The sequence below is a fragment of the Haliotis asinina genome, chromosome 10 (assembly GCF_037392515.1).
Source record: "Haliotis asinina isolate JCU_RB_2024 chromosome 10, JCU_Hal_asi_v2, whole genome shotgun sequence".
Classification (NCBI taxonomy): domain Eukaryota; kingdom Metazoa; phylum Mollusca; class Gastropoda; order Lepetellida; family Haliotidae; genus Haliotis; species Haliotis asinina.
This window is the reverse complement of record NC_090289.1, coordinates 54,462,380-54,488,683: the sequence shown is the minus strand read 5'-3', so window position 1 is coordinate 54,488,683 and position 26,304 is coordinate 54,462,380. Positions and strand designations below refer to the sequence as shown.

The 26,304-nt window shown below is 38.2% G+C and overlaps 1 protein-coding gene across 6 annotated transcripts in view; it reads left to right on the top strand.

Moving 5' to 3' along the window:
- The first annotated feature begins 261 nt into the window (after window positions 1-261).
- The window catches only part of LOC137297976 (TBC1 domain family member 5-like), a 50,740-nt gene continuing 24,697 nt past the window's right edge, over window positions 262-26,304 (top strand). For all 6 annotated transcript variants that reach the window (XM_067829990.1, XM_067829986.1, XM_067829988.1 and 3 more), the window contains exons 1-6: window positions 262-355; window positions 16,648-16,823; window positions 21,020-21,138; window positions 22,061-22,169; window positions 24,627-24,735; window positions 24,969-25,058. In XM_067829990.1, coding sequence (XP_067686091.1) covers window positions 21,027-21,138; window positions 22,061-22,169; window positions 24,627-24,735; window positions 24,969-25,058 — 420 coding nt within the window. In that variant the 5' untranslated portion in view covers window positions 262-355; window positions 16,648-16,823; window positions 21,020-21,026. The remainder of the gene's footprint in view (window positions 356-16,647; window positions 16,824-21,019; window positions 21,139-22,060; window positions 22,170-24,626; window positions 24,736-24,968; window positions 25,059-26,304) is intronic.

Sequence of the window (26,304 nt, the reverse complement as noted above, 5' to 3'; positions counted from 1 at the left end):
GCGTTAGAGACGGAGCCAGGCTTATGTTTTGATGTTGAGTGTAAAATCAGAAATCAACAAGTTAAACGAAAGTTGTTGAAAATCGTTGACATTATCACATGCGAGAAAATGGATCACGCGAATGTAGAAATGCAGCAAAAACTCATGTTTTAAAATACTTTAAATGTGTGTCGAAAACCTAAAGTAATTAGCCTACTACTTATCTGATTGTAATAAATATATTTATAAACAGACTAAGTCACGTGATTTGTTCATGTGACTACACGCCATCAAAGCATCTTCCGGATCATCAACATATTCGAAGATATTGCTCCTGACACGCGTCTTGTCCAGTGGTGTTGCACAATATCTCAAGGTAAATATCATGAGCAATGTAAATTACGAAGGATTATATTTAAGTTTTCAACGCATGAAAATGCATGTGGCATGGTACCACTGACAGCCGGACGTGGGTGAACAGCTAAGAGGCTCAATTAATATTTGACCAATATTTCTATGCATTTTTCACATTATGATTGATTACCAAGATATGACTCAACACAAGTGATTATTAATGTAGGTTTTGTTTTAAAAGTCTTCCGCCAGTGGACAGTGTGTTTGTTTCAGTATGTTATGCTCTAGCTATTTTCACAATTCTTTGCGCTAATGTCACACTATCTGAGTATCTGGAGCCTGGTCACGATGCCGGTGGGTGGACTGTCCGCTTGGTTCAAGCGGATCAGATAATTCGTGTACTTACATGGACCGTATTTCTACTCGCCATGCCCATGCATTAGATGACACACTGGCGACTGATTACCTACTGTGAGATGCGTGATTTGTCATTGGCAGAGGGATCATCCTGCGATAAAGTCTGTGATGTTTCGTTTGGTGTGCTCTGAGACTCTAGTCGTATTTATGGGGTGTGCATATTCATCAAAAGTCTGGTAACGAACTATAGCATGTGACAAACTTTATATTTGTGTCTGCAAGTAAGCTGACAACTTACATATGGTGTAAACTTTTTGGATGGGGGTGTCGTCCGTCCACGTTGGAAGTTGTGACTCAGGTGAGGAGCATGATAGGCTGGCAGTTTAAGGTGCCAGTGATAGAGCAAACTCGAGGTGACGGGATCGAGCCCACATGTGACAGGGTGTAAAAACGTAGGAGTCAACTTTGTGTACTGATTCAAATCTCTCCCCAATCTCTCCTCAATACTTTTTTCACATTTCCTGCCTCCCTGCCACTGGAACTGTAGTAATGCCAAACTTATTTTAACAGATATTTCACACTTTTGCACATCAACTACTTAAAACTGTAGAGATAAACATGAAAAGAGAGTGTTTTTCCCATTTCCAACTGTCCTGTAGTGTTCAACCCTGCCCACCTGTGAATCTGTTGGTTCATATGAATGATCAGATGGTGGCCACATGAATATATGCAAAACACCTACTGACCAGATGGTGGCCACATGAATACATGCAAACACCTAGCTGCAGGTACGGAAACATGCAGTGGACTAATACTGTAACTATGGGTCCTAGTTACCCAGCTGTGAATGGGTAGCTCATAACGATGGGAAAGGGACATTAACTCAGTGCACCTAGTGACAGCATGAATTGTATGATCCCCATTGAATTGAGGTTGATAATACAACATGAAGTTGAGATTGACATCCAGTGATCAAAGGAAAAAGAAAGCGGCTTTGTGCAGCTTAGATGGATATCGGAGCTGTGCAAATGTTAGTGTGATAAGTAGTGAAGAGTTTCTGATTTAAGCCATTTACTTAAAGGTCACATACAAGGTAAAACACAACTTTGCAGATTCTAATACCTTTCATTATGCACTTACCGAAACATATCATCAAAAATGCCAATTTAATCTATAAAGTTGAAAAAAATGCGATGAAAAAAATCCCCGCGAAATTGGAGTTTAAACGATTCACTAAATTTCCCCCAGTGATAGGGGGAAAAGTGGTTTCAACAACCTCTGAATAGGTTTGTGAAGCTTGAAACAGTATGCTTGCCCAGTATATGAGGTTGTGAGCAATAGTCTAATCTTGGTTGTGTATACTGACAAGTAAATAATCTACTCATTACATAAAAAACTTGTTGATTGTGGTAAGCAGCCTCTGTCACAGAGAAAGCTCAATGTCTGGTCTATTGACACCAATATGTCTGCCTGTCTGTCTGCGAAAGACAATATGCAATACACTTCAGCTTCAATCATTGACCACATGTAATTTGAACTTAACACCTATCAGGCTACACGCCATAAACAAATTAAATTGATTTATGACTCGTGCACCCGATTCCTGTTTCTGCCACATTGTATAAATAGGCAGGTGTGATATTTGTACACATGACATGTTTTATGTCTGTGGGTTGCAAACACACTACATCCATTTTTCTCGGATGACTGGATCTGACAGAAACTGGTGCAAACTCTTGTCAGTTTCAAGTCCTGTTTTGTACTTGGACAAATGACAGTTTCCAGTCACGCAGTAGTTGACCATCTCTACTGAGACAATATTTGATTGGATTTTTTATCATCTTCTATCATGTATATGATTTTGTTTGACAACGGTATATGAATCCATACTGAAACGACTCATTAAGTACAATATAAGAAATTGTTATCCATAAAGAATCTTACTCTCTTGTGACTGGCTATACTTCTAAAATGCCTGGCATACAGATCATCTTTCTGTACACACAATGAACCCTCAGCGTATCAGCAAATGAACCAGCCAATCAGAAGCTGTCTTTACACTTGAGCGCACACCCACCTGTTACGACTGGGTTGCTAGGTTCGATCTCCTGAGGACTCCTTTTCGAGGGAAGTAAGCCCAAGTACAAAATATTACACTTGTGAATCGCAATTGTGCACTTATAATTTTGTATATTTGTTTTTTACACGTAGCAATGTATATTATGTGTCATCAGTAAGTGGTAATTGTGTTTTAATTATGTTTGATTTTTTCTATCATGTGACCTTTAACGAATAAACTCACATTTTTTGTACTCTTTTTACCATTATATATGAAAGACTTGTGGTTTGTCTTAAGTACAACGCCAATTTTTTTTTTGAAGAATGTATAGTTAATTAATACCGAGCAATTAAATGTTGAAAAAAAAGTCATCTACTTCACTCCCGCCCGCCAACAAAACCACAGACAGGTTATGTAACTCTGTTGCCAGAGCACTGCATCGATCTGTAGTGGCGTCATGTGAGGAAGGATCAAATCAAAGGAAGGAAGAAATCAATCAAATACAAATCTTACTATCAGTAGAAAGTAGTTTATATTTTGTAACTCAGTGAAAACATTCCTAAATAGTATTTATTCTCTGACTGGAGGATGTACGCGCCCCCATTTTGTAAATTTGTTTAAAGCCGATTTGTGAATCAAGTACAATCTGGTTTGTTTTGATCACATTAAAAGATCAAAACTACTTCCTGCTGGTAGTTAAATATGTTATTGAATCATGACCAAGAAGATTTTGCATGACACCGCTTGTAACACAACTACATGAACGATTTATAACCATTGTGACAAGAAGTGATGTTGACAGAATTGTCTGTGAAAACAAGTTGTATCTCGGAAAATAAGCAAAGCAGGTGACAAGATTAAATATGTCAGTAGATTGTGAAAACATAAAGCTTCCATTTTTCAAAACAATTGTCCTGACTGCAGGTTTTGACAAACCTATAAACAAGAAAATCTGCCCCTGTAAATGTACATGAATACTACAGCAACCCACACACGTATACCTCATCACAGAGGTGCACCCCTCTGATTGGTTGAAATTTCGTTCCTGGGAGAGAATTGTGCACTGTTGTCAAAAAGTTTGATTCAAGATAATTAAATGTCGAAATGAAAAGTTTTGACGACAGAGTTTCATTTATAATGGTAGCAATAAATGATTTATATATTTACCCCCTAGAGTATATGTGATCTTTAACACATAATGAGATGCATTTAACTGTGTTGTATAAGAAAGATACATAAACAGTAACTGATATATTGTGATACAGTGTCATATTTTTCCTATCAATAACAGTTTCCTCATTAACGTAGTTGTCCAAACAGGTGTTGCACCTTTCTTCATTACTGTGACAAGGTGACCTTTCCTTCAAGATTATCTTCATGGAAAAATTTGTTATGCATAATTTAGATTCTGCAGTAGTATGTATATACCTCTGTTTTGTTTAATTGTCACTAGACATCTGTCAGCTATGGAGAAAAGAAAATGGTTTAAAACATAAATCACAAAATATGTTATATCAAATGATCGGTAATAGAAAATCCATATAAAGCATCAGTAAAGTGTTTGAAGTTAACAAACTGTGTTTAAGGAGAGACCCTCCAAGAATGCCATGTCAAGGAGTGAAGAAACTTGACCATGAAAAAATACTGATCTTGCTATTTGTACAAGATGGTAGAAACGTGTCCTTGTTGGGTAAGGTTGCTGATTTGGAGAGCACCTTGTACATTCTATCTCACTTGTTTGTATTTCAGCCTGATGCAGTGTTCCTGCATATTTGATGCACAGTAAGCACTTACAGACATAACAGTAAGCACTTACAGACATAAAAAAGTATGAGCGGTATCAGTGCTGACACCGCTTCTTTGTGCATCCTATTTGTAGTCGTAATTTATCACTTTTGTTTCATATGTCGTGTGGTGATTCATAATTTCAGTTTCACTTCCTGTTATTCTATTCAGTTTGTTGTGTGCAGAGACTGTTTGTGTTTGGTGCTATTTTCTCACAAAACATTGATTAGTTGTACACTCATTTTCTCCCAAGATCCATGGGTCATTCAGTTCAAAATATACCCAATGCAACTACTAAGGTGAAATTTTAGTGCAATTCTGGGAACAAGGAATCATCAAAAACTGCCAATTCAACATAGAAAGTTGAAAAGCAACTTGATGAAAAAAAGCCTGTGAAATCAGACTTCAAATGATTTACTAATTTTCTCCCAGCGCTCAGGGAAGAAGTGCTATGCTGCACTGCGCTCATAATACATGTGCAGTGAATAGGTTCGCGGAGCTTTAAAAAATATGTCTGCCCGGAGTATGAGGTCGTGAGCAGTAGTCTAATATTGGTTGTGTACACAAACAAGTAAATAATACTCAATAAATAGTGGACCATGTTTCTGACAGTTGAGCATGTAACTGATGGTGGAGCATGTTACTGATGGTTGAATATGTTACTGATGGTGGAGCATTTTACTGATGGTTGAGCATGTTACTGACAGTTGAGCATGTTACTGATGGTTGAGCAAGTTACTAATGGTTGATTATGTTACTGATGGTGGAGCATGTTACTGACAGTTGAGCATGTTACTGATGGTTGAGCATGTTACTGATGGTGGAGCATGTTACTGACGGTGGAGCATGTTACTGACAGTTGAGCATGTTACTGACAGTTGAGCATGTTACTGATGGTGGAGCATGTTACTGATGGTTGAGCATGTTACTGATGGTTGAGCATGTTATTGATGGTTGAGCATGTTACTGATGGTTGAATATGTTACTGACAGTTGAGCATGTTACTGATGGTTGAGCATGTTACTGGTGGTTGAATATGTTACTGATGGTGGAGCATGTTACTGATGGTTGAGCATGTTACTGGTGGTTGAATATGTTACTGATGGTGGAGCATGTTACTGATGGTTGAGCATGTTACTGATAGTGGACAGTGAAACAAGTCTAGATTTCTCCGGGTTTTGAGACTAAGCGTTAGTCCACATACTAGTGATATGTCAGCATAATGCATTTGAGCAAGACTGGGTTCCAAGATGATTTGTCTTTTTAGAAGCAGACAGACTGTGTTTTATCATTTCTCTTTGATGCCCAAATTTGTCTCAGTGCTAACTGTTTACCCAGTGTTCAAACTTAATGTGAAATTTACAGCATACAGCATCCCCATAGGGACTATGGTTAGAACAGAGGTTGTGCTACAATGTGTCAGACTGGTTCTGTGGAGAGATACTTGACCGATGGTGCCATATTTGTCCTTAATGATGTGGATCAGTGCTCATGTTTTCAGTCACTGATTGCCCTTGTCCTGACTTTATTGTTTACAAGCTGTGACGTTGGTAGTATTCTGCTGACTGTGGTGTTAAGCATCATTAACTCACTTGCAAATGTTAAAATTTAAATGTCAAATATATATGATGTCCGTAGATTCAATTTGTAATGATACAGCACCAAATCTCAAGGATTCATTAACCTCCTATAGTCAACATTGGAGTCATTCTAACACCATGTACCACGGCTGTCATGATGTAGTTTTCCTCCAAGCTTGGCACTCCAGACAAAATGATATTGATGAACATCCTCTGTGGTGTCAGTGTTGGGGAGAAGGCAAGGAATACCCTCAGCTTAGGGTGATACATTACTCCTGGTGACATGTTGCTCTCTGGCTTTAACACTTCTTAACTCACACTAGTAGGCGGTCTGCTGATGTTCCTGTACCCAACAATCACTTCTCTGTGCTGACACTGAGTTCTGACAACATGCAGAATTGCAGAATTGTTTGATGCCTTCTTCCATTGATGGAAATGAAATAAAATAAAAAGTGAGTAACAACATCCAATAGATGCAGTGATAGATGTAGTGGTGGATATCAAAGGACATGGACTAACCAGCAGAGTCGAGGTGATGCATGTCATCATATTTTTTTAATTAAGCTCATGGAACTGTTCCTTTGATGTACAATTACAGCACTCTTTTAAGCATAATTATTTGATGCACTTTGACGCTATCAAATATTTTTTACGTTGTGTCTATTTTTCACTAATACCCTACACTATGTCAGTGCTGCATTTGCAAAACAAAGCTCTATAAGCTCTTACTTCCTGTATTTAGTATTTGGCTCTAACTGACCAGTTCCCATCCTGTTGTCTGTACTTGATCTTTGTCCATCCAATGCTACGAAAGAGTCACTGTTGAATGTTTTAATTCATTTGTGACTAGATTCTGTTCCCTAAGTTAACCGGTCAACATTTTCTAAGAATTGTCTAATGATAACGTATTACCTTTATGAATAAATAGGTAAAAAGTGATCCAGAGCAAGTTACCCACAGAGAATGTGCCCCTCAGTGCTGTAGTCACTCAAAAATATCAGTAAATGCATATATCCTGACCTCTATGTATATTGACTTGCATATAGACATAAATAGAGGTACACTAGAGCGTAGATACAGTGAGTTTCAGTGGACTGGGCAGATCAGTTTGTTGTGTGTTTTGTTATGTACTGTTTTGCATGGAAATGTTCTCCATCTGGCATTTTCCATCATGTATTTGGGGTAAAACAAAACACAATAGCGGTATTGGCAGCAATTTGTTACTGGCAGTTGATCTTTATAACATTCAATTAATAATATTTCATAACATTCAAACCATTCTATTCATATCACTTTTAGAAATATTTATTTTGCATTCCATTATTTTCAAAATTTAAATGGTCTATTCACAGGTGACATGGCCAAAGCCAGAATGCACTTGCATGTTTGTCAGCTTTGATCTAAAAAGTGGAATGATTTTGATATTGACAACTTCAGGAGAGTGTCTCCTACATCTTGGTAATCAGCAACTTGTAAACTTTGCCAGATAAACATGCTGTCTTTTTCATTGGTGGTACTCCAGGTTGATTTCAGAATGTCAAATTCCATTGCAATCCTTTCTATGTCTACATCAACAACATTTGTGATTTGCAATGTGATATCTAGATTTATAGCATAGACAAGATGTAGACAAGATGCGTCCAGTTACAGGAAAGGTCAATGTAAAGTAAGATTAACAGGACTCATTGTGTTGATTTGTGTTTGTGCCTTGACGATTACATACATTGTCAGTGACATGAGAGAGATATCTCTGTTTGATCTATACATCACCTTTTAATGTGTCTGAGCTTGCCCTGGATCAAGTATCAGTTTGATGTAATCAATATTATAACAGTACCTTGTAACATTTAGTGCTTCTTATTACCGAAAATGAGAAAACATTCCAACTTGTCCACCACTGTGCTCATGGTCATTTATCACTTTGTACCCTATGATTAGAGAAATGTCTTGTTATTAGAGGAAGGTATTTTCAAGGATCAGAATGAATTATGACGCTACTGTGTTCTTATTTTTGTCAGTTTGTTACTCACTTGCTGCAAGTCAGTAGTAGAAGTCAAGAAATACTGGACATGGTACTCTGCCTGTATTCATGGTGTATTGGAAGTCACACAGTCATCTCTGATTGTAGTAGAAATATGGTGAGTGAGTGAGTTAGTAGGATTTCATGCTACTTTTAGCAGTATTCCAGGAATGTTATGGCAGGGAATACCAGAAATGGGCTTCACTCCATGCACCCATGTGGGGAATCAAACCCGCATGATGAGCGAATGCTTTAACCACTAGACTAACCCATATTCCCAGAAATGTGTTGAAAATTACAACACATTATCTTTCATTAGGAATTGCCAAAGTGAGTGTACTGAGAAAGCTGCTTAACTGTAGTTCTCCCTCGATCATGTGACTTCAAATCAATAGATATCAGTTGTTGTTTCATTACTCGTTTAGAGACTGTTTTACCAGCAATACTAACAAGCCCATTTTGTGAAGTGTCTTTCTTCATTGATGTTCAAACCATATTAATCTGTGTACATGAAATTTAATTTGCACTTTCATCTTCTGTGACCAAGCTGTAGGGATGAACGAGCTGACACAAACTTCAGGGGCATGTCTAGCATGTTCAGCACATGAAGGAATCTAATAAAAAATAAATCCATTTGTGAACAATGTTTACAAGTCTTCTGAAACAAACCACAAGGCTTGGAATAAAAAATGTGGTATGATGTCGAGGCCTTCATGGGATTCAATGTTGATGTCTTTGTTCTTGATATATGGTGCTGAATTTTTATATGAGTATCCTGACAGAGCCAGTTTGTTCAGCGCATTGAAATTGATTTTATTTTATGTTGGAAGATATTTGAGAATGATCTGAGCTGTCAGCTACACTTTGAGGGGATATGCAGCATGAGAGCATGCACAAAGCTACTTGGGTATAGCAAGGGCCGAAATATATAATTGATGGTAATCCTGTTTCGGGTTAAAATTCGAGTCATGTGTTTTATATTGAAAGAACTAAATAAGCACTATGAGCTTGAAAGTCTCTTCATTTCTGAGTGAGTGAGGTAAATTGTGCCGCTTTGAGTAATATTCCAGCAATACCACGGGGGAGGACACCACAAATGTACTTCAGCATGATGAGCAAACGCTTTTACCCCGAGGCTACCCCATGTTCACTGCTGAGTATTGCTGAACACAATTATCCTGAACATGATGGAAGGACTGTACATCTTTACAAGTCCTGTCCATCATCAAATAGGGGAGTGGCTTGTACGAGGGAGAGTATGGCTTCATGTTTTCAGCTAAGGGACACAGGACACTTGATACAAGTGATGATGTGACCATTTCTAGTTAGGGGAGACAGGACACTTAGATGACATGGAGATGTGACTTTATCTTGTTAGTCAGGGGAGACAGGACACCCAGAAGATATGATGATGTGACTTCATATTTTTGGTTAGAGGACATGGAGCACTCAGAAGGTATGGGGTTTTGACTTCATATATTTTGTTAGGGGACTGGGACACCCAGAAAGAATGAGAGCACATGTTGTCATCATTGTTTTTGTTAAATACCAGTTATTCTGAGGCTGTATCACTGAATGTTTCTTGTAACATTTCAAAGTATTAGTTTCAGATACATATACTGGCACATGTGTACATCAAGACCAACCCAGAGAATGATCATTGGTTTCATGTTAGTAGAGCCTGCATGCTTATCACTGATAAGAGGAAAAAGATGTTTTTAGTTTTACACTATTGCATTGAATGCATGTTTACATTGCTGCCTCAGTTATAAAAAATGAGCATTATCAACAATTCCAATCCTTGTTGAAAAATGACTGATTTTTCTCAGTTTGCCTGCCAAGGATGCTGAGTTGGGCCTCCTGTTCAAATCGTTGCCGCAAATACTGGAGATTACTCTGCATTATTGGTGTAATGAGGTATTATAGGGCCAGGCATGTTCAGATTGGTAATCCTGGATGATTTCATCCAAGTCCCTCAAGACACTACTTATGATGGGTGATTGTAGTTCTAAGCCTAACATGAAAACACATGACATGAACGTGGTGTATTGTTTTAACATAAAACCCAATGTTGATACTCGTTTTGCTGTGATGATGGTGGGATTTGATCTCAGTTTTGTCTTCCTCAGCTTTGACTTTCGGGCCAAACTGGGTTCCAGATAGATCATTCTTCATATTTGTTAATGACGGTGCTACCATGTTCACGTTAACTCAGAAACCTTTGTTTTTCACACAAAGACGTGCAAACAATATTTTGTGTGCATCCTTTGGACGCATAGATTCTGATCTACTTAATTCTAAAAAGTACCTTAAACATCACATATAAAACAATAATTTTTTTAATGATTCAGGATTGTAGTGAAAATTTCACGCTCAAAAGATATGGAGTGCTAACTTATAATTTTATTTCTGCACGCACTCATACAAAACTACCACAAGCACTGTGCTAAACCTGGTGAAATAAATGAATGCTGAAAGTGTTTAAAGACACACTTGTGGAATGTAGCCATTGCCTGTACGCCTGTGTTCAGTACCGATGTAAGATGACAGGGGCGATGGGGAAGCCTTGTGATTACAGCGTTCACTCATCTTGATGAAGTTCCAGGTTCAATTCCCTACTTAGGTACAATGTGTGAAGCCCATTTCTTATGTTCCTTGTAGTGATGTTGCTGGCATATTGCTAAAAACTGCATAAAACCACTCACTCATTCTTTGCCTCAGTTTCATCCTGTTGCTGCCTTGAAGGTGCAGCATAATATTATTATGCAGTTGTATGGTAGCATCACAGAACATGGAGGCTTCAGCACAACAATTTGGTTGGACATTGTTGTATTTGGTGTTGGTTGGCCTTGCACTGTTTTGACTGACTCAGACTGAAAGTGCAGTATGAAACTGTTGCAGTACCCTTTCTGAATCAAATATAAACAGACATAAATCAGGCCCCAATATGTAATCGAAGGAATTACAGCAATTTTGAAGGAATTGCATCTCTAATATAAACAAGTGCAGCCCACTCGAGAAACCATTGCAGCGATATCGGTAGTTTAACTGTAATAACATAAGCAATGCCCCTATTGGAAGCAATGTCGGTGATACTTGAAACACGCTCGGCCATCTTCGGAGATTTCTCTGCTCCATTCCGTGATTTGTCAGTCGCGTTCTGAAACTCACACATCTAAATATGGCGTCACTGGAAGGAGCACCCGCTTCCGTGATTTTTGTTTTTAGTTCCTACTATTTCATTTTTATAATTGTCCACCTTTGACCACCTGTGTTGAATGCGTTAGGTATAAGGTGTTGTCGGGCCTATAAATTGTTTTTTCAAGAAAAGATCATCACTGCAGAAGAGCGTCATAAGTCATGCCCCTGGTGGTTGTTTACGTACGAACATTGGAGGCCTCCAGTGGCATGACTTACGACACTCTTCTGCAGTGACGATCTTTTCCTAAAAAATAATCTAAAGCTCCAACAACACCTCATACATAAACGCATTTAACACGAGTTTAGATGTGTGAGTTTCAGGACTCGACCTATGAATCACAGAACGGAGCCAAGAAATCTCCGAAGATCGATGAACATGTTTTAAGTATTACTGACATTGCTTCCAATAGAGACGTTGAGACCGATATTGCTGCAATTGTTTCGCGAGTCCGCTGCACTTACTTACATTTGAGATGCAATTCCTTCAAATTTGCTGTAATTCTTTCAGTTACTGAGGGGGACCTGTAAATTATATTTAGAGAGGACCTGCCATTATCAGTTTTAGAACAGAAGCTTTTACCCTATGAGATGATATTGTCTTCATTGATATCCTTTCTGTGATCGTGCAATATATTTACTCCTAGTAAAAGGCAACTACATTACCAATACTGAAGTCTATTCACAATGGTAGTCCTTTTTATATGTAATAGACATTGATAAGCTGTGATTGAAATCAAACAAGAATGTATAAGAACAGCAGCCCAAGCAGCCTGCATGATAGATACATGGCTAAGGTACTTCCAAATGTAGATTCAGAGTACAAACATGTATTTGACCAAAATGCAGAACAATCATGTTTGAATTTTTAAAAAATTAAACATTTCCAGTTAATGGCAATGTGAACTGGTGCACATCAATATACCAGCTACTATTTCAGCTGTTCACTGGTCGACTAAACATGTGTTGTCATCTCAGAAATAGTCAGTGCATTGTTTATCTAAATCACATGCTTCATCCTGACCGGCCTACATCAGACTGACTCATTATTGTACTACTGGGATACTGTTCCATGTGATATTCATGCATGTTTGATGCTCGGAAATATACTGCTTGAAGTTTCAAAGGTTTACATTCTTGACATTTCTCAAACATCCTTTTGAATCAGTTACAAAGAAGAGCTATAGGTAGTGTTGGAATGATTGGTTATGTATAGTTGTATGTAGGCTGACACAACAAGAGCATTCTTCAGAGAGTATTGTCATGGTTAGTGGTGTATGGAAATGGATGAAGGCGATGGATCTGGAGACCTATATTACTTCAGGTTCTTTTGGCTCATGGTAGTGTATTGTCCATGTGTACTATTATTGTTTCTGTGTACTACTGTTGTCTGTGTATACTGTATTGTCCATGTGTACTATTATTGTTTCTGTGTACTACTGTTGTCTGTGTATACTGTATTGTCCATGTGTACTATTATTGTTTCTGTGTATTACTGTTGTCTTTTTTTCATGTGTACTATTATTGTTTCTGTGTACTACTGTTGTCTGTGTATACTGTATTGTCCATGTGTACTATTATTGTTTCTGTGTACTACTGTTGTCTGTGTATACTGTATTGTCCATGTGTACTATTATTGTTTCTGTGTGCTACTGTTGTCTGTGTATACTGTATTGTCCATGTGTACTATTATTGTTTCTGTGTACTACTGTTGTCTGTGTATACTGTATTGTCCATGTGTACTATTATTGTTTCTGTGTACTACTGTTGTCTGTGTATACTGTATTGTCCATGTGTATTGATATTGTCTGTGTGTACTATCATGGAATAATAATTTATACAAAAATTTATTTATTACCACTACAAGCATTGTACATTAGGATTCAGATGTATATTAAAATATACATATCCAATATTAATTTCAGCAGGATCAGTTGTAGAGAAAGACACCAGCTTAAAGCAAAAACTAATTTCATAGATCTACAATTCCACAAGGGTTTAACATATCATTAGTGCAACAGTGTGCAAACATTTTTAATTTGGGTCATTAAGCCATGGCCCAGTGAAGCGCATCTATTGTATTCCAAGCAATTATACTTGACACACCAAAACAGGCTTGTTTAGATCTAGCCCAAGCATACATTAAAGATTGATTGTACAATAACATTTATAAGGTATGCAACATGCTTAGAGTATATTACAATAAAGTAAATGCAAAATACATTTTGCCCATTGTGCAGTACAGTAAAATGAATAGATAAAGTGTTCTTATGGTGCAGTACAATAAAATATATAGGGAATACAATGTGCTAAGATTGCAATACATTAAGATATATGTATATATGAGGTATACTGTGCTTTGAATGCAGTACAGTTATGCAAAATGGAAGATATTATGTATTTAGAGAGCAGTACAATAAAACAAATGGAAGGTACAATGCACTCAGAGTGCATTGCATTTTAGTATATTTGGGATACAGTGAAGATATTATGTATTTAGAGAGCAGTACAATAAAACAAATGGAAGGTACAATGCACTCAGAGTGCATTGCATTTTAGTATATTTGGGATACAGTGAACTAAACCGCTTTAGCTGTAAATCACTCACCAACACTATATCCATATGAAATAATTACCAATCATTTCTGTATCCATTAGTTCTTTCAGTATGTGAAGAGTATAGTGTCTTAGGTGTACATACACTACAGTATCTTACATTCACATTATGCTGTCCCTGCCCAGACAATGCCAAGTACATGGTGTATTGATCGGTGCTAGGGCAGTATGTCACAAGCTGGGACACAGATGCAGTGGCAGCTTAAATCTCAAAGGGGACTGAGACAGCTTCCTAATCATAGGGGGCTGTGTGTGGCAGACTTGAGCACTTGAAGACAAACTCGGTTTTGGAAAAAAGGAACTAAATAATTTTCTGTTTTTAACATTGAGATGGCTGTTAAGCTCTTTTCTTATACTGCTGATGAAACACTGCCAGATGTTTTCTTTGAGATGGGATAAATTTTGTCATGTAATTACAAGCATCCTGATAATTGCTGGGTTAAGGAACACCACATTGTGATAACTGTCACCAGTGCTGAAACTTACAGGTGATCTTAGTGTCCTTGAGTATAGCAGCAATGGTGCTTACACATTCTCAATCAAAAGAACTTTACACAAGAGCTGCATGAAGATTACTTCATGTTGATGGGGATGTTCAAGCACAGGACACTGTGTTGTAATGACACCATCATGGAAAATGTGGGTCATAGTTATCAGCTTGTGTTATTCACTGGCTCTTCTTCATACCCCCAACATGGGTACAATGTTAAGCCCATTTCTGGTGATCTCGGCCATGATATTGCTGGAACCTTGCTTAAATTGGTGTAAAACCATACTCACTCACTCACTCACTCACTCACTCACTCACTCACTCACTCACTCACTCTTCATACCATCATATTTTTTGCTGACACTAATTGTTACACCTTCATGCCTATGTCAGTGCGTCCCCTTCTGCCTCTCATAGTGGAAACGTCTTGACATTGTCAAGGTAGCAGAGATGCATATGTACTCAAATATCTAAATAAGAAATATAATCTAAGCAGAACTTCTGCAATTTCGCACTCACATTTGTTGAGAAAGTATTGGTGGAAAATATGTATTATTGGAATAGGGAAATCATCGAGTACTAGGGTCAAATAGCTCATGGGATTTCAAGTGGCCCCATGAATTTCCCCCTGAGGTTGCTTCTTTGAAAATGTGTCTGAGTCTGTTAGCAATAACAGGGGCAGCGGGGTGGCCTAGTGGTTAAAGTCCTTGCTGGTCATGTCTCAAAGTCACTCATATAGGAACCAAGTTAATGTTAATCTGTACAATTATCATTTCCTACTTGTTGTAGTCAGCAAATTTATGACAAACTGACAATTATTGTGTACTGCAGTACATTAACATGGCTTGATTTATAAACTGTCCTCTTTGACTTTGGCTTTTGTGAGCCTTTAACAAACATATGAACTTTTAAGTGGCTATCTTTCAGTTTTGGTCTGGATGATTCCCCTTTTCTTGGTTGCGTGGCACTAGGCTGTGGGCATGGCTGTCAGTCACTACTTGTAACTCTGTAGATATTGTTCTGTTTCATTAGGCTATGTGAATACTGATAACTCTGTACGTATGACTGTCAGTCACTACTAGTAGCTCTGTACGTATGACTGTCAGTCACTACTAGTAGCTCTGTACGTATGACTGTCAGTCACTACTAGTAGCTTTGTACGTATGACTGTCAGTCACTACTAGTAGCTTTGTACGTATGACTGTCAATCAGTACTACTAGCTCTGTACGTATGACTGTCAGTCACTATCAGTAGCTCTGTATGTATGACTGTCAGTCACTACTAGTAGCTCTGTACGTATGACTGTCAGTCACTACTAGTAGCTTTGTACGTATGACTGTCAGTCACTACTAGTAGCTTTGTACGTATGACTGTCAATCAGTACTACTAGCTCTGTACGTATGACTGTCAGTCACTATCAGTAGCTCTGTATGTATGACTGTCAGTCACTACTAGTAGCTCTGTACGTATGACTGTCAGTCAATACTGATAACTCTGTAGGCTTGGCTGTGTTGTGGTTAGTTGTGTCACTGTCTGTATCTGCAAACATTCTTGTGTTTGGCCATTAGTACTAGTTACCAGGGACACATAGACAGTACCAGAATCCATTTAGCATCCTGATAGTTTTCATCTTTTTTATGTCTGCCTTGCTTAGATTTCCTTCTCAAATATATATGAGGGAATATCATGAATAGGAACCAACTAGAGCTGTTCAAATTTACAACAGTATCATGATGAATGCTTTGATTAACTTGTGGCTGTTTGATGTGTAGCTGAAGTATCCATCCCTGTGAGTGAATTACAGCAGTGTCACTAGTTTATTAAGCTGCAGTACTGTAAAGAACAGTCTGTGACCACATCACAAAGAGCTTGTCCCGAGAAAGGTTGTATTTACACATTGTCCCAGACAGAAGAGAAGTAAAATAGAAATGACTTGTCACTTTTATTTCCAAGTGACAGAAATCTTTTATGAATTGTTCAGTTATTCCATTTCATTTATTTGTAAATGATCTGTTCAAAGGAAACGTCCTTCCATGTGATGAAGGTGCTTATTATGGTATTTCATGTTCCATTCTGTGCAGTGTCTGTAGTATTGATCTGCAGCAGTGTAGCTGTACGCTATAGTCGCCGCAGTGTGGCTGGGGATACCAGGGCCTGACTAGCCCTCCGCGATGACTCACATATCACAATGTTAATTCTTACTTCCAGACTGGAGAGTGGAATGTGACTCACAGCCAGATACCATATCGCCTTTGGAGATACGTTTTGGTGGAATTCCATCAAAACAACCTTGGACGTCATTGTGACCTTGACATGTTGTTTTATTCCATATAGAGTGGAATATGACTTAAATTGTCATGGCAACCTGCTGTTACACATAGAAGGTAGGTGTCTTATTTCAACAGCTGCTATGTAGTATGTATTTAAAATTACTGAATCACATTAAATATTTAATGTTAATTTGATATATGTACATACTGTGTGTTTGTTTATATATTTACATTAGTAAATGGCAAGTTATATATTTTGAGACCTTATCAGGTTACAAAAGTGTCAGTAATGAGATCTTTTGACACACTGGAGATCCTACTAAAGCCATGTTATTTGTGTTTTCATGAAGCATGACTTAATTTTGTGCACAGTGGTCTAAATCTGCTGAGTCATAAATCAACACCCACTCACTAATTCGTGAGGCATTTTGCACAGGGACTATTGAGGCACTTTAATTAAGGAATCACATTATCATGAAACATTGAGAGATCTCATGACACATAACTGGTATTGGTTGAGATCTCATGGCATATGATGTCACAAGATTTTATAGAGTAACACATCTTGTGAGACTATCTTGGCATTGCCAGATCTCATGAAACATTTCAGGTACTGAGAATATCAAGAGCCATCTTTGACAGCGAGGATAAACCTTATGCTGAGAAATATCAGGAGAATCCTTGACATTGAGAAATACAGTGAAACATCTCAGCAATATGGAAATCTCATGAGATGTTTGAGACATTGAAAGATCTGAAACATCTGTCATTAAGAAATTTCTTTATGTATCTCTGTCATTGGGAACCACTTCCGATAACCCTGTCATTAGGACAACTATTGATATATCCCAGTATTCGAGATCCCTTTAGATATCCCTTTATTAGAGATCTCCCTTTAGGGAGATGATCTTTTGAGACATCCCTTTCATTAAACAATCTCACAAGACATCAGTGACCAATAGAGATCTCAGCACACCTATGCAGTAATTGGGGAATGCCAGTATAGACTGCATTAATTTCCACAATGGGGCAATATTACCAGAGACGTTAGAGGCAGAGAGTAAATTCTGCGTTCAGTTATACAATCTAGATCTCTGTTGTGCTGGCCTAGTATCCTATGAGGACCACTAAATGAATGTGTATCAGGATCTGAGTCAATATATGCAGTACTACGTGTAACAGATGGGGAAAGGATGGTCACTTATCTGTATGGTAGACCATTTGTTATGAAGGTGGTGGGGAAATGTGAATTACTGGACGTCATGACATTCATAAATTAAATGCAATTGCCCCGTACTTACACTGATAAGGTGTCAATTTTCAGCTTGACTTAATTGACATCAGAGACTACTGTTATTCCAGATTTGTTTTTATATGTGTGTAGGTATGTATTTCTGATCACTGACAGTTAGAGACTGGGTATGATAGCATCTTTGCCCTTGGTAAAATTGTCAAATAATCTTAGACTGAAGATAATTTCAGTTAGTGAAACATTTTAGCAGTAGTATTGAAATGGCCCCTCCAACTAGGTCATGTTTTTATACAACTATATTCTTGATACTGTTGATTGCAGTTTATGTGATGTGCTACTTTGGTTTGGTTTATATGTAGGGCCACTCTCTGTATCAATTTTGATTAATGAGTCAGCATTTTTTCATGATTCCTAATGCATGAAGCCGTTGACACTGATGCTTCTTGTCGCATTAGAGAGCGTGTGCATGTAACAGGTGTTAGCTATAGTGGGATAGATCACAGCTTAGCGCGATCAGCTGTTACACAGCTATTTTAGAGTGGGACTGGTTAGAGGCCAAAACAGAGTTTACTTTTGCATTACACACCTGGAGTATTGCTGGAAATTAATTAGCTAGTCATGATACCTGAATATCATTTTCACAGCAAGTGTATTTTATCATTTACAACTACCAGTGTGCCAGTATCTTCATGTTCCTCACTCAAAAGACAGTAAAAGAAACATTTAGCTTCCTCAAACATTTTCATGAATAAGGGTTGATGCGGTAAACTAGTGGTTATTGGTTAAAGTGTTCAGTCTTCATACCAAAGACCTGGGCTCGATTCATAAAACCATACTCACTCTACATGAGTACGAATACACACTGGCCTCAGTAATGCGGTTTACTTTTCTTGAGTGTAAGTGAAAATCTATTCAAGGAATCTTCCTGAAGTATTCCAGGTTCCATAATTTCTGTAGTACTGTTTGAAGTACCTCACACAGCTCTGTAGAAGGGATGCACAAAATACATGCCAGGATGAATTTCTACATTTTTGCACCACTACACAATCATTACTATGAACTTGTAACACCTGAAATGCCATGTCATTAAATCTGATATCGCATATGCAACTTAATCATGTGATAACACTGTCTGGTTATAGAAAGTGTTTGTTATGTATCTGTCTTAAAGTATGTGTTTTCCAAAATACTGAATCCCCCTGCAGGGGGCTGCATATTAGTCCGGTAAATTCTTGAGTGTGTATAATGTGTAACTCCCAACTATGAGATTAAATATTGTATCCAAAAAAAATATTTTGATTTTCATGAGCAGACAAAGAACTACATCATTGCAAAGTTGATGAAAACAAATTTGAAATAGGAAATAAACTGTCATAAGAGACAATGTTGTTAAAATTCCTGTTCTACTGGGCGTTGTTTTAAATCTGCAGATCATGATCGCTGTGTATGTTGTCTTGAAATAGCCTGAAATAGTAATAAGACTTTGCTCAGGTTTTCCCCTGTCATTCAGTTTAAGCAGTTAAAGAATAATAATTTCAAACAAATGGGATATATGATGAAAACAAGAATCATACTTTCAAGTACTGTTTTATTTTTTTTTCAGAAATCATATCATATTGAAATATTGCGTTATTTCAGTCACAAATTTCAAGAAAGTTATAGAACTACTAATATACAGAGCATTTTAATGCAGCTGATTACTGTGGCTGGTTATGTTTTATGACATGTCACCATCTCTGCTTCCATGCTCATGATCATAAAAACTTATCTTGACATAGTTATTACAGTCAAATTGCTACAAATATGAATTTTGATGAGTGAGAGTATGACATTTACGAAAATGCGTCCATTCTCTGTCAACTAAGGTTAGTTTCAATATGTCAGTTGCGTTAATATGGCTGTAATTGATATTGATAATGAGTTTGTGCACTGCTGTTAGCTTCACTTATGAATTAGCTGAATTTATTTCAAGCAGTACTGAATGAAATTTATATAAGGTTAAAAAGAATGATTGGCAACATGTCCAGGTATACAATCAGTACAGTGTAATTAAATGAATTAATTTAATTGCATATGGTATGTTTAACCTGTTGACATGTAATTTCTATCACATGCTCACACTAATGATTGTCTATTGAGATCAGAATGTCAAAGTTCATTGCAGATTGCATAATGCATGCTGCCTTCATGGTCAGGGTGGACCAGGTAGCCCAGGAACCCTTGATGATTAATTGACAGTAGGTCAAACGAATTATATCTTGAAACATGGTTACCTATGATGGTATGGTTTGATTTAGCATTACCTTTTACCCTATCAATTTTGTCACATTTACTCATGTTTTGCTTTGCCATGAACATGAAACAAGTACAAACTATACCCAATTATAATTAGACTAAGCACTTAACTAAGTCTGAGGCAGTAGGATAATCAGTTGCCTCCTGGCAAATATAATCTTTAGCGTTACTGGCTTTTTCCCTGAAAAGGTCATGGTTACCATGGAATTCCACTTATTGACACAGAACTCAACGATATCCAGACCACATAGAATTAAGGTGTTTCTTCCATTCTTGTTATTTGTAGCCTAGTGGTGAAGGTGCACTAGTGGTGAAGGTGCACTAGTGGTGAAGGCCTGTGATTCCCAACATGGCTACATTCTCATATTGCGAAAAAGCAGTTATAAAGTCCAGTGCATTCATGTTTATCAACAGGGGTCACATATGGCCTAGTCTCAGAGTTGCCCGAGTTTACTGGACATCTGTCAGTGCATGAAACATCGGAAGTGTGTTATCATGGGTCAGAATCCTGGAATCCCCTTGGTGGTATTTCTTAGCTTTGCTAGTAGGCTTCTACAAGATGGCAGATATCTATGACTGGCTTATTAAATTTACTGTTTATATGTAAACCTTTGATTGTTTAAGTTCAGTGCTCCACTTGGTTCATGGGCACTGGTGGGTGAGATTAAGAAGCCAAACCATATTGGAATTGTTCATTTTACCTTGTGCATGTCATGTCCTTCCATCTTTGATGTGTTGGCATAGTTTGTATTCTGTGTTACAGGTTCACCATGGAATCAGTGTTGGGGCGACTGAGGACCGGATCCAAACCCAAGAAAAGCCTGACACAGGCTCCTTCCAAGGATGATATTCTGAATGCCATTGACACCTTTGATAAAAATGGTGAGTTACAATAGTATGCCAGTTAACTGCATCACACATTTGCAGGTTCAAATCGTATATTCAGTATTCACAGCAGAAAAAAGACGAGCTTGTACAGAAGGAGTACCCACCATTCATTATAAGTTTATAGGCCTAGTTAGCTGCTTCAACATTTGTATGTTCTTGGTTCTGTCTGCTGAGTACTATTGTGTTCATTGAAGGTGTGACTGGAATACTGCAGTAGTACATAGCAGTAGTAAATACGATACGATATGATACGATATATAGGATATATACATAGCACACATATCCATGCACTAGTGCATGCTCAAGGTGCTGGTATTTTTCCCTCGATCACTGGATGTCAATCTCAAAAGCACATTGTATTTCAACGCACCGAGTTTATTGTGTCTCTTTCATCCTAACGAGGTACCCAATTCACAGCTGGGTGGACTGGGACGTAGTCACAAGTTTACTGCAAGGTTGTGTACTGTACACTAGGGGTTGTGAAAACACTGAAAGAGTCTGCACACACAGTTGACTCCACGGTTTTTACACCCAGTCACAAGTGGGCTCGATCCCGCCACCTCATCCTTGCTGGATCACTAGCCTGGCGCTTTAGCCCGCTCACTCACCATGTCCCCATGTATCCATCTAAATCACAGTCGGAGACATGGGTGCCTCCATACTTGTTGAAATCCAACCCTTTTTGATCACCCGTAGAAGCACATTGGACTCAAACTGCTGTCAGTCTCTCTTCAGTGTGCTGATACATTGTGATAACCCCTTGTATGTTATATCCAGTAAGAAATGTGATCACTAGTTACCTATGTAGGTGTGTTTAGGATGTGTATCCAATTCACAAAGGTCACGTTATGTTATTGAATATCATCGGTTGCAACATGTCAAATGAAGATACATTGTTCCACCTTTGCTTTGACAGGAAGTGGCTCAGAGGACAACAACAATCTGGTCCGCAAGAGTAGCGTGGAGAGCGGAGATGGACCGGAGGAGCTGGACTCCCCAAGCGTCAGCTACTCCCACTCCTACAGGTATGTCCAGCCCGGAGCAGGTAGACTGTAAACATCCCTAGGTACAGATACACAGTGAATACCCCTGGATACAGATACCCGGCAGACGCCACTTCAGATACTCTGCAAACACTTTGGGTGCAGATACCTCATAGACATTCCTGGGCACAAATGTGCTGTGAACACAACCTTGTACAGATATCCTGCAAACACCATCAGATGCAGACACCTTGTAAATGCAACATGTCAGATTAGCCATCATAAGACACGGAAAGACATGCATCCTCAACTTGAGGCTTAATAGGCAGTGTTATTCATACTGTTGCAAGAAGGATGCTGGATATTGCAGGGGTATTGAGACACCTGTACAGAGGGACTGGATGTGGACTGTGATTAGGGAAGGGTCCAAGTATAGGTAGGACAAGTCACCTGGTCTCCCTCTTCAAGCACCTCCTCAAATATGTGGAACAGATTGAGGCACATTTGCTTTCAATTTGCCCATTTGCTGCAATTTTGTGTCATACTTATACGTTTACAGGGACAAATTTTGTTATTCCATATGAGAATCATGTGTTATTATTCCACATTTCGATGAAGGTAGGGAAATACTTTCTGTTATTCCATGGTATTCTATCTTGTTACAGTATATTATGCAGTATGATGCATGGGATTGAGTCCTGCGTCTGATATTATAACATTGCAGTAAGAATACCTTCCACCTCATGCCTCACTACTCTTCACAGTACAATGTCCACACACATTCCCCTTCCTTTGAACTCAAGAGACCTGTCAACCACTAGCTTACTGCCATAATTGCATTATTGTCCTATCACTCCAGATGACCAACTGCATAAGACACCACCCCTGCTATACCCTGAAGACAACTGCTAATTGAGTTTTTAGCCCATTGGCTTCACTGCACATGTAACATGAAGGAGTGAGCAGTATCAACTCCTGTCTGTAAAGAGCTTAGGGCCTATATAACTGGACATTGCCACTTATGTATGAAATGTATGATACCAAATCCTAGAGGTTCCAGTACGATGTGTTACCAAAAAATTCCTTGGGTGTCCATAAAGAAATTCACTGCCTGAACTTGTCCATATTTAGTGGTTTGTTCCTGTTGACAGACGATCAGCCTATGTTCATGTCCCTTTATTCTCATCATGCTCGTCTAAATAATGTCACTGTAAGGAAATTTTATGTTTTTTCAAAATTTAATGATTCAGTTACAAAGTGAAGTCCAGTGCAAATTCCTTGTTTTCACTTATTCCACATACTATCATGTTGTTGTTGTTTTTCAGATGAACAGTTTACTTGACTTTGCATGTGTTTGTGAATGGTTACGTATCCAATTTAAGCGCCTGGTATTTTCACTGATTGATCATGATTCATAGCCATCTGCCTCAAAGCAGAATTTAATTAAATTTTGGAATTATGGCTTATATCTATCTACATATTTCAAATTGTCTTTTTGACCAGTACAGCAAAAACATATGAGACTGCACATAAAGTTTCAGTGTGAAAGACTGGCCACTGGAAACAGTTTTCCAGATGTTCAGTATGACTATTATGTGACATAATGACAAGACACAGAGTCATACAAACCTGCCCATCACTTGTATTGGACCATTGTGCAGAGTGTATTCACTGAAGTCACGATGAATATTGAGTTAGATAACATAAGATAATGTTATGAGATTACATGAAGCTTCAGAGTAACCCCATTTGGTGCCCATGTATGGACATAATTGACTCAGTTTTAGTCCTGTGTCCTCCCGGAGTTATGTGATGAAGTAATCAACACCTGCATCACTCTATACTCTTGACTGGATAAGTTGATATGTATATTTGACCCAACAGTGTGATGCTATCTGTCAAGTGTTTGACGTGCTTATTGTGCAAGTCATTGCTCTTTATGTGACAATGGTTAATTGCTGTTATCAGTGCCTGTGAGTTCAGCTAGGTCTCAGTGTGGGAGTTTCATACAGCGGTTAAGTGGACTGAGATATCAACCTGTTGTCAAGTGAGGATAACGCATTCAGTATCAGATGTTATTATGTGTTATATACAATCTGTTGCCAGGAGGTAATAACACATTTAATGTCAGAGCAAGTGAATTTAGTTTTATGCTGGTATTAGCAGTATTCCAGGAAAATCATGGCAGATGACATCAGAAATGGGCTTCACACATTGTACTCATGTGGGGAATCAAACCCAGGTCTTAAGAGTGATGAGCAAATGCAGTGTCCCATACCAAGTAGAGCCTCATCATGTAGACAGTGCCCCATACCAGGTGCAGTGTCATCATATAGACAGTGCCCCATACCAGGTAGAGTTTCATTATATAGACAGTGTCACATACCAAGTAGAGTTTCATCATACAGACAGTGTCCCATCCAGGTGGAGTTTCAGTATGTAGACAATGTCCCATACCAGCTGTAGGCCTGCTTGTCATCTGTGAGGTAACTGTTTCAGTGCTGAGTGGGAACGTCTATTCAACACACCTGGCTACTTGCTCAAATTGAAGAAACATGGAATAGAAGGCCGACTACGCAGCAGCAGGTTCCGAAGTGTGGTCTGGAAGGTATTTATTCTTGAAATCTGAACACTTGTATACAGGACATTACAAAAACCACTAATCCCAATGTCCATCAATGATATTTTGTTAGCAAATTAAACAGAGCAGAATCATTTCTGTGAATTTCAAATAAAACAACACTGCATTATTGTTTCTTAATATGTGTGTGGTATATAGTTAGCGATACACGTGTTTGATAAGCTCTGCCTGTGTAAAGTGGCTGATGTTGTGTTATGCAGGTGTATCTGGAGGTGTTGCCAGACGACATCGGCCAATGGCTTAAGGTGTGCCAGGACTGGAGGAACAAGTATGAGGTCCTTAAGAACCAGGTCAGTAGTGAAAATTGTAGATGAACCACATGCTATTGTTACGGTTAGTAATTCAACATGACAAACGATGTAAGAAATCCCCTTGTGAACCAGCAAAACAGAACAAAGACAAGTCATAAACGTTCAAATTGTATTATTATGCAACGAGAGCGAGGTATACAAAGTCACAAGTCAATTTCACAGTGCTGATTACAAATTCAATACAAATGAAACAAAATCTAAGTCAATGGGTCACAAAATACAATATAGCAAACTCACCGAAGTCTCAGTACGAGAGATAATCAACTAGATGCAGAATGTAAACACAGCGATCTGTCTGACAGCGGATGATGTAGATTCAGGCGTTGATGGATGCAGATGATATAAACTCCAGAAATGTCCGTGTCGCAACACGGCAACCAGCCTATTTATATATATTTAGCCATTTCCTGAAAGTTCGGCCACAAACGAACATCGTCAACACTGTAGAATGCCCTTGAATAAGTCCCCCAGAAGTAGACACATAGAAAACTAGGAGAAGATAAATTCCGGAAAACCAGAATGCTGAAAGTGTTGACCAGCTATTAAAACGAAATGTGACCCAATAATAATTATTACTTAATTAATAACAAAAATATACAGAAAATACACACTCTCAACAGTATATTTTTGTCCAAGAACTTACCATTTTGAATTGAATTACCTCAATGAAACATAGTTCCAAGGGGGATAATTACACGGTGAGGGGTGTGTCAACTGTTGTGGATCCATTGACTGTTGTCCTTTGTGTACTGACTTAACGTCTTCATGGATGAAGTGGAAACTTAAGTGAGGATACACAGCATAATGATGTTGCCTAGCACCTTATAGAACAGATTGTAAAAACTATCAAGGTATTTAACACAAACATATTCATAAATGTATGTCTTCATGATAACTATCATTAAAACTTTTGTTGCTTTGTGTTTCTGTATCTGCACACATCAGCATACATAGTTTGCATAGAAAACCACACCCTGCTAGGATCTGAATGGATGACTGAAACGAAAGAGGTGTCAGGAAACCCTAGTAGTTAAAGCCCAGTTAAGGTGTCCACTACCTCGAAAAGCTGTGTATAAATATGAATTGTTCTTTTAACTTCTTTTGAACATATTGCACACATCAAAGTACAAGAATCACCCCACATAAAAAAGGCAATATCACCATGGTTACAAAACCAGTTGATTTGGAAAGGGTTTTACACCTTTGTAACAACCATTTCATGAAG